Below are 9455 nucleotides of genomic sequence, written 5' to 3'. Positions count from 1 at the left end.
AATAATGGAGGAAATGTTGGCCTTTGCTTTACTCATGAGGAACTACTTGCTATTTCTTTTCTATAAACGAAACAATGAATTGCATACGCACTTCAATAGCTGCATAACTTCGATTCTAATTTTATTCATTGCATCATTCCCCACCTACTCAAACTCGACATCATAGCAAAATCAACTCACTCACTCATGGCAGCTTCTTTACCCAGCAGCCCCAGCGCTGGCGAAGGTCCCCGACCAACATCACAATGGAGTAGTGCGCAGGCGCCGAGTCGGCGAGCCTTTGGAGCATGCGCAGTGAGGACAATGGCAATGGGAAAGATACTCCTTTGTCACATTCGCCATCGGTAAACATTGAAAGCGCGGAGGGAGCGACGGAAACTGCGGGGACACAGAAGTTTCTAGGCACCTGTGGAAGGCAATGAAAGCTGAATACAAACCTACAGGTGCTGTATCTCCAGATTCAGGCCTTTTCTCTGGAAGCGGCTCCGGTTTAACGGTCGCCATCTTGTTCCTGTCTGGGGTCTGTGCACGCGCAATCATCAACATCACACAGTGGGTGGGTCTCTAAGGGTCTCCGCTGGGTCCTAGCACCTGGACTGACGTTGCAATCAACAAGGGTTTTCAATTGTTTCACCCATTCCCAGGCTGTAGCTGAGTATGCAGCCTTGAATGCATTCAGTGAGAGTGATTCTGGTGTAGTTCCAGGAAGCTTGCAACTTCTATTGAGGTACCTCCAGTTTTGGTATCAATTCAGCCACAACGTCTAATCTTTGGCTGTCAAGGTGGAGAAGAGTCAGCCAGTCAGAAAAATTTGGCTAAAACAGCAACTTGTGGGACTCGATGAAGCTGGGCCAGGGGTATGGTAGTCAGACCAGCAAGCTTTCTCTGTCATTCGGTTGGATCATAGCTGAACAGATTGCGACTTTAATTCCAGTTTCCTGCCTGACCTCTGTTCCATGGTTTCTCCTTGCCCATGCCACACAGCATCCACCATTAAGCTTGATACCTTCCACAATGTTAATGCCTCAGCATACAGTATATCTCATAGACACTGGACGGAAGACTTTGTTTCAGTTAGGGGGTTCCCTTTCCTTCCTTTATTTTTAAAGTTCTTTATTTTTGCTTCTGTTAATTTGAATGGAAAGAATGTTGCATCACAGAATCATAGAAATGTTATGGTGCAGAAGAAGACCTTTTAGTGAGCACTGGCTCTCCAAAAGAGCAACCTGACCGTTTAGCTAGAATTATTTGTTCTGAATTTCCATCAATGGAGTGATCATGATACTGACATTGTGCATTCCTTTTACAGGGGATTAAGAGAAGCTGATTTGCAAATGGAAATCTCAAACTAAATGTCATCTCACAAAATCTGACTATGATCCACCTTTCACTGTGGAAGTAGAAATGCTTGTTTGTTTGGGAAGCATTGGTGTGACTGGAAAATTATTGTGAGACACACAAACACCCAAGTGAGAGTGTTGCAGTGCACTGACGTAGAAAGAGCTTTAACCGATTATGATGCCTGAATGAGCCGTCCAACATTCTCAGCCAAGAGAAATTACATGTGTTTGTTTTTATACGAATCAGGCTTCAGAAAATCATCCAACCTGGAGAGGCATAAAGACACCAGCATCATGGAGAAACGATGGAAATGTGAGGACTGTGGGAAGAAATTCAGTTGGCCATCCCAGCTGGAAATACATCGACGTACTCACACTGGGGAGAGGCCATTCACCTGCTCCAAGTGTGGAAGGGGATTCAGAGAGTCATCTAACCTGCTTGCTCACCAGCGGGTTCACACTAACGTGAGACCTTTTAAATGTTCAGACTGTGGAAAGTGCTACAAATGTTCTGGGGACCTGATGTCCCATAAGCGTGTTCACACTGATGAGAAGCCTTTCAGGTGCTCTCACTGCAAGACTGGGTTCAGAAAATCATCTGAACTCTCTGTACATCAGCGCACCCACACTGGCGAGAGGCCATATACCTGCTCTGCATGTGGGAAGGCATTCATTAATTCATCCAACCTGTTGAGACACCAGCGAGTTCACACTGACATGAGAACTTTTAAATGTTCGGACTGTGAGGAGAGTTTTAAAAGCAGCAATAACCTGCTGAGACATCAGCGCACTCACACTGGGGAGAAGCCATTCACCTGTTCTGTGTGTAGGAAGGGATTCACGCGGTCATCCACCCTGGTGACACACCAGCGAATTCACACTGGGGAGAGACCATACGCCTGCTCCATGTGTGTCAAGAAATTCACTTGCGCATCCCACCTTCTGAAACACCAACGCACTCACACTGAGGAGAGGCCATTCACCTGCTTTGTTTGTGGGAAAGGATTCACTCAGTCATCCAATCTGCTGCAACATCAGCAAGTTCACAACTGACTGTAGTGGTTAGATTCTGATGGTATTGCTGCTGTTCGTGACAGCCAGGACTGACCTAGTAAGTTGATCTTGAGGAAAGCAAGAGATGTATTCCAGCCACTTTCTTCCATGGTTCACAGCTCCTAGCCACAGAACAGAAGATCCTTTACAACTGTCTTTAGAGTCAGAACTAACAAGGATGACAGCTGAAAATGTGCTCTCATTTTGGAGGTTAGTGTAGAACTGTGACCTTTCCTGACTGGAAGTGAACTCACAGGTTTAAGTTTTCCCTAATACTGGTAAAGACAAAACAGGAACAAAGCCTTCCATTGCTAGTATGTCATCTCTCAGCCTTCCCTTATTTAAGGACAAGCACATCAGGCTTTCTTAGTGAGTATAACTTATCCCTTCATGTGATATTTTTGGCTGAATTTCCTTTGTCCTTTGGAATTATGACAGCAGCAGATACGTTTCATATCTGAGGGATTTCAGTTTGGGTGCTTTATATTTACAACAACGTTCTCTCTGCATTTGTTAGCTAACCATAGGAATTTGGTATTCAGTCTGTTTAAATGTTGTGGTTCTGTTCGCCGAGCTGGGAATTTGTGTTGCAGACATTTCGTCCCCTGTCTAGGTGACATCCTCAGTGCTTGGGAGCCTCCTGTGAAGCGCTTCTGTGATGTTTCCTCCGGCATTTATAGTGGTTTGTTTCTGCTGCATCCAGTTGTCCAGCTGTCCGCTGCAGTGGTCGGTATATTGGGTCCAAGTCGACGTGTTTGTTCACAGGAGGCTCCCAAGCAACAATGAGCACCCGAGCTACAAATCTTCTCTCAAACTTTGAAGTCTGTTTAAATGTTGCTGAGTGCAAATGTCAATCAACCAACAAGCATTTATTTGCTCCCCAGCCTCCACTGAAAAATAAAACAAGTTTCCTCTTGCATCTTTTAGACCTTTCTGCTATTTTATCCCTGTACAATTTTAACACGAACTGGTGCAATAAAAGCTGTATTTTTTAAAAAGTGAGGAACTGATGCACACAGAGGAAAACACAAACGTAATCACTGAGAATGATAGCAACCTCAGCGAGACAAACACTTGGAAAATAAGGATGTTCCCAACTTGTCTGTGAGCACGCTCTCATTGTTCCATCAGATTGAATATTTAGAATATAGACAGAGAGAGAGTGGAACCAGTGGCAGTAAGGTTGATCACAGCAAGAGTCAGTCCTTCAGAACTGGTCAGAAAGGGAAGGAGTGAAAAGTTTTAAAAGCTCAGTTAATTATCTCTAAATAGCAGACTATTAAAAGAAATTGAAGAATTTGAGAAGTAGGGAAACCGATGAGAATCCATTCGTTTTTTCAATTAACTTATCGAGATTGAGTAAGAGTTTTTTTTTTCAACTTCCCAGACCGAGTATTCATGATGCTCTTGTTGGTTCGAGAACCGAGCGTGAATGGTCCAATGACTCGGAGAGACTGAGGAGTGGAGCTAGACTTGGGCTCCTCCCATTGGCTGAAACTGCCTAATTTCTTTGATTTCTTTTGAACTCCAGGCGAAAAGTGGTCCTTTCTATTTCTGATTTTAAACAGAAAATGGAGCAGACATTTCACAGCTTTGTTTAAATTTTAAACCAGGTAGCCTGTGATTGGCGTGGCCCTGAGAAATTAGCCACCGAATGGCTGACCCCTGTTTTGTTGAGTTGAAACAGGCCCAGTGTGTGGACATGTTCTTACTCTCTGCAAATAACAGGGTCTTGTAGACTAACACTGCTTCCAGTGCACGCAAATGCACCACACTCAGCTGGGCTGATGTCTTTAAATTGAAAGTCAGTGTAATTCTTAGCAATTGTAATTAATAACTATGGAATACTTTGAAATTGTTGTCTCATTGCAGATTTGCATTTGCGGTTTGCATTTTGCAAGCGTACACTGGTTGTGTCTGGTTAGTACCTTGCTTTTGTGAGCAATCAAAGGGAAATGCTGTTTGATGTGGTCAGCCGGTCTTTGCGATTAAGGCCTACATGCCTGACATCACCCTGATACTGCAAACCAGAACCCACATTTCACATTTGTGTGATTGGCCAAACATCTTTTGTTTTGGTTGGACAGCAGCATTCTGTCAGTGCTGAACACCAATTCTGTTACTCTGGATTGGGCTAGCAGTTTGAATCAGCATTAACTGGGAAAAGCTGTTGTCAGGCAAGTTCACATTTTACGTGGGAACTGTTTAAAGACTTGCTGAAGAGCCTTCAAGACTGGCATGTTCTGGTAAGGAGGAAGGACAAGGATGGCAAGGCAAGGGACCCTTGGATAATGAGGGAAGGAAAGAAGTGTAAGGTTGAGGAAGCTAAAATCAGTCAAGGTCCGTGAGGAATATGAGGAAAGCAGGAAACTACTCCAGCGGGGAAATAGAACAAGAAGGGGCCATAAAATGACCTGGGTAAGTCGGGTTAAAGAGGATCCCGAGGCATTCTATAGATGCATTAAAAACAAGAGGGCGACTAGGGAGAAGGTAGGACCACTCAAGGATAAAGGAGGGAACTTGTGCTTGGAGGCAGAGGATGTGGGTGAGATCCTAAATGAGTACTTTGCATCTGTATTCATACAGGAGAAGGATATGGAGCTTAGTGAGATTTGTGTAGAGCATGCTAATATGTGAGGGCATTTTGGCATCAAGAAAGTAGTGGTGTTGGATCTCTTGAACAGCATTAAAGTGGATAAGTCCCCAGGGCCCAATGGTATCCACCCCCAGGTTATTAAGAGAGGAGATTGCAAGGGTCTTGACCAGGATCTTTGTATCCTTACTAGCTGCTAGAGAGGTCCCAGAGGAGTTAATGTTGTTCCTCTGTTCAAGAAGGGAAATAGGAATCATCCAGGAAACTATAGACTCGTGAGTCTCACATCGGTAATTGGGAAACTATTGGAGAGAATTCTTAGGGATGGAATTTATGTACATTTGGAAAAGTATGGCCTAATTAGAGACAGTCAGCATGGCTTTGTGCAGGGTAGGTCATGTCTAGATAGATCACCTTCGTCATCTCCTTGAAAACTTTAGTGAGGGTAGAGGAGTGGATCTACATGGATTTTATAAGGCTTTTGACAAGGTCCCTCCTGTTCAGCTCATCCAGAAGATTAAGATGCACGGGATCTGCGGTGACTTGGCCATGTGAATTCAAAATTGTCTTGTTCATAGTAAACAAAGGGTAGCGGTGGAAGGGTGTATTTCTGGCTGGAGTTCTGTGACTATTGGTGTTCCACAGGGATCCATAATGGATCCTCTGCTGTTTGTGATATATATAACTGACTTAGATGAAAATATAGATGGATGGCTTAGTGAGTTTGCTGACGATATAAAGATTTATAGAATTGTGGATAGTATAGAAAGTTGTTAAAGGATATAGTGGGGATATAGATCAGTTGCAGATATGGGAGGAGAAATAGCAGGTGGAGTTTAATCCGGTAAGTATGAGATGTTGCACTTTGGGAAATCAAACGTTCAGGAAATGCATACAGTTAATGGCAGGATTCTGAACAGCAATGATGTACAGAAGGATCTTGGGGTTCAAGTCCATAGCTCCCTGAAAGTGGCCACCCAAGTAGGGTGGTAAAGAAGGCGTATGGCACGCTAGCCTTTATTGGTCGGGGAGTTGAGTACAAGAGTCAGGATGTCATGTTGCAGCTGAGTAAAACTTTGGTTCAGCCACACTTAGAGTATTGCTTTCAATTCTGGTCACCACATTACAGGAAGGATGTGGAAGCTTTGGAGAAGGTGCAGAACAGTTTAACTAGGATGCTGCTTGGGTTAGAGGGTATGAACGATAGAGAGGCTTGAAAGTCACTGGTTGTTTTCTCCTGAGCAGCACATGCTGAGGGGAGATTGGATAGAAGTTTATAAAATTATCAGCTGCATAGATAGGGTTGACAGTCAGAATCTGTTTTCCAGAGCTGAAATGTCTAATACTAGGGGGCATGCATTTAACTTGAGAGGGAGAAAGTTCAAAGTTGTGAGGGGCAAGGTTTTTTTTTAACACAGACTGGTAGGAGTCTAGAATGCACTGTCGGAGACGATAAGGGCATTTAAGGGACTTTTAGACAAGCACGTGAATATACAAGGAATGGAGGGATATGGACCAAGGACAGGCAGATTAGTGCCATTTGGCATTTATGTTTGGTACACTTCAAGCTCAAACTTTTAAGAACCCTTGTGGTTCCAGTGCAATTGGAGGTGCACACAGCATTTTGGTTTGTCATTTACTCTTAAGTGTGGAGAAAGATGAACTCAATCATGTAAATTGCTGAGACTCAGAGAGTTCACAAGTTACTACAGTGACAGGACTTTGCCGCTCAGCACATTTGGGGGTGCACTCATTTGAGGTCTGTTTCTGATAATGTTTCAGCCTAGTTTTTAGGGAGTAAAATTCTGAATAAATCAAATCTGTTAAACATAAAGTTTATTTAAACTGCTACTACAGTTGTAGTACAATTGATGTGCTGTCAAAACAAGGCCTATGTGCTATAGCAATGCAAAAGGTGAATGGGAAAACTTTTCCAGTTCATTACTTGTCAGACCTACTCAAGTGTGTAGATTGACCAATACCTCCATGTACTCAACATATGTTAAGGTGGTTTGTTAAGCTCAGAGTTTAATGCAGTAAATCTCTACATCCCAAATCCTGCCATGACATTATTAATATGGGCCCAAGTTAACATAGAAATAATGCAACGGCAGAAGTGATATAACATTTGCGCATCTCCAAACACTGACTCCAGACACATGGTTGACAGAGAGCTGATGATCTGGTCAAGACCACTGTCTTGCATGCTACCTTCATCACCAAGCTCTCCACTCCTGTTCGCTCTCCAGTCACAGCTCAAGACAGTTTGGCCAAGTCAGATCGTTCCCCATCCTGGGACCCCACTCTCCAATGCTACTCATTAGGCCAGTTTCTCCCAAGCTCCAACAAAGCTCAGCATGCTCCTTGTTACAAGCAGTGGGAAAGATGGTGTTGCCCATTTTAATACACTAGGAACAGCCCCCACTGTTACTACATTAACTGATTCAATGCTGGTGAAGTAACATCAAAACCATTGTTAAAAGGAGGTAAATCATGAGATCAAATAGGAACGTCCACCTGATAAAATTCAAGGTCAAATCACAGGAGATCCATGGGTAACTTGGTGAGTTGGATACAAAATTGGCTGGAGGAGGCAGAGGATGATGGGAGAAAGCCATTTGTGTGACTGGAGGCCAGTGTCCAGTGGCGTACCACTGGGATCAGTACTGCATCCCTTATGTAACCTTAGCCCCCCTCATTTCCAAGAACCAAGTCCAGTAGTGCCTCCTTATTTCCTGGACTGAAAACCTATTTTGGATTAAAATCCTCACACTCCCTCATTTGCAGCAGTGTGGGTGTCTTAAACAGTTCAAGATAACCACTCACTGCCACCTGGTTGAGGTCATTTGGGGACGGGCAACAAAAGCTAGTCCAGTCAATAAAGATCAAATCAACTCAACGAATAATCAATGCTGTTAACTATTTTCCGGAAAATATTTCAGGAATTCTAGTCTTTTACACTCGCATTATTTCCTCCTATTTTGTTCCAACTTCTATCAATTTCCATCCCTACTCCACTCTATCATCGTTGCTAACAATCTCACCAATTAGAATGTCTTTACTCACCGCCCTGCAGTGTTGAATACCTTATCCTCACTTTAGTACATTTCTTCTTCCTTGGAATGAATTTCTGCTGTGTCTCCTAAATTACCCCCAGAAACCCCTGCCATTGCTACTCTACTGGTTCCCCTTATATCAAGAACATGTCACTTGTCAAAGAACTACAATGAATTGTCTCAAGTTGATTTTCTTTGTACCAAACCATGTTGACTTTGATAATCTTGAAATTTTCTTCATGCCCTCTTATATCATCTTTGATCAAAACATTGAAGGAATATATTAATTGGTGTGCAGTTTTCTGCCCATCCGCATTTGAATAAAGGAGATAAATTTCTTTATTTTTCAATCTATGACATCTTCCCCAAATGTACAGAATTTTCAAAACTGAAACCAATACATCAACTATCTTTCTGGTCATTTCTTCTTCTTGTCCATCAGGATCTAGGGATGCAGCTCCTACAGTTCACTCAGTACATTTCTCTGGTGGTTGTAATTTTCTTCAGCTCCTCCGTGTTTTCCATTTCCTGATTTATTGCTGCTTCTGGAATCTTACTCGCCTCGTCTACAGTTTAAACCAACGAAAAGCACCTGTTTAATTCTCCTGCTATTCGATTTTCCATGATTAATTTCCCACTCTTTCTCTATAGTACAGATGCACCTTTTATGAACTCTTCCTTAAATATCGAGAGAAACTGCTAAATTCTGTTTTAATATTTTGGCTAGCTTTGTCTCCTACTCTAATTTTTCTCTCCTTATTAATATTTTTTGTCACTCTTTACTATCTTGTATATTCGATCCTGCCTTGTAACAATGGTGTGTCGAACTGGAGGACCAACGTCTCATATTCAAACTAGGCAGTTTACAATCTTCTGGACTCAAATATTGAGGTCAACACCTTCAGGTTGCGAACACATTCCTTCCCTTTCTTGAAGCTTTACTTGTTACATTCTCTGTCACCCTCTCTTCCCTCCTCACATCCCAATGGAACTGTCTGTTCTTTCCAGTGTGGCAATTGGACACACCGTTGTTCTGCCATTCTCACCTTCTGATCACTTCATCTGAGCTATCAACATCCTTTCTCCCCCAACATTGCAACACTACCAGCCGACTCCCCTCCAAATATTGTATAAATGCTGCTCCCTCTACTCTTCATCAGACCTGAAGAGAAGTGTGATCTAGACTCAAAATGTTAGCTTGCTTTCTCCTCAATGCTGCCTGACCCACTCTGATCTGCAGCATTTTTTTGTGTTAATTGCTATCTCCTCGGCAGCAGCACTGTGGGACAGGGCTCATACGCGTCTTCCATCTTCATTCTGGCATGTGTACTTGTGTGTATGTGCGGTGACTCTGTCCAGGAGTGAATGTTGAGATTGCCTCTTCTGAATTTGAATTGAAAGGTGATCTAGCCA

The 9455-nt window shown here is 43.0% G+C and overlaps 1 protein-coding gene across 2 annotated transcripts in view; it reads left to right on the top strand.

Annotated features, from left to right (window-relative positions):
- Positions 1-310: 310 nt before the first annotated feature.
- Positions 311-9455, top strand: part of LOC132836252 (zinc finger protein 436-like) — a 33491-nt gene continuing 24346 nt past the window's right edge. The window contains exons 1-2 of one of the 2 annotated variants that reach the window (XR_009647344.1): positions 311-443; positions 1310-2762. Coding sequence is in view for 1 of the 2 variants with exons in the window: in XM_060855609.1 (XP_060711592.1) it covers positions 1527-2393 (867 nt within the window). In the remaining variant the exon portion in view is untranslated. Of the gene's footprint in view, positions 444-1309; positions 3276-9455 lie in introns of those variants that run through there. The other variant, XM_060855609.1, reaches the window with a different exon arrangement.

Source organism: Hemiscyllium ocellatum, chromosome 46, assembly GCF_020745735.1.
Source record: "Hemiscyllium ocellatum isolate sHemOce1 chromosome 46, sHemOce1.pat.X.cur, whole genome shotgun sequence".
Taxonomy (NCBI): Eukaryota; Metazoa; Chordata; class Chondrichthyes; order Orectolobiformes; family Hemiscylliidae; genus Hemiscyllium; species Hemiscyllium ocellatum.
Note: the sequence above shows the minus strand (reverse complement) of the source record. Positions and strands in the feature narration are given on the sequence as shown.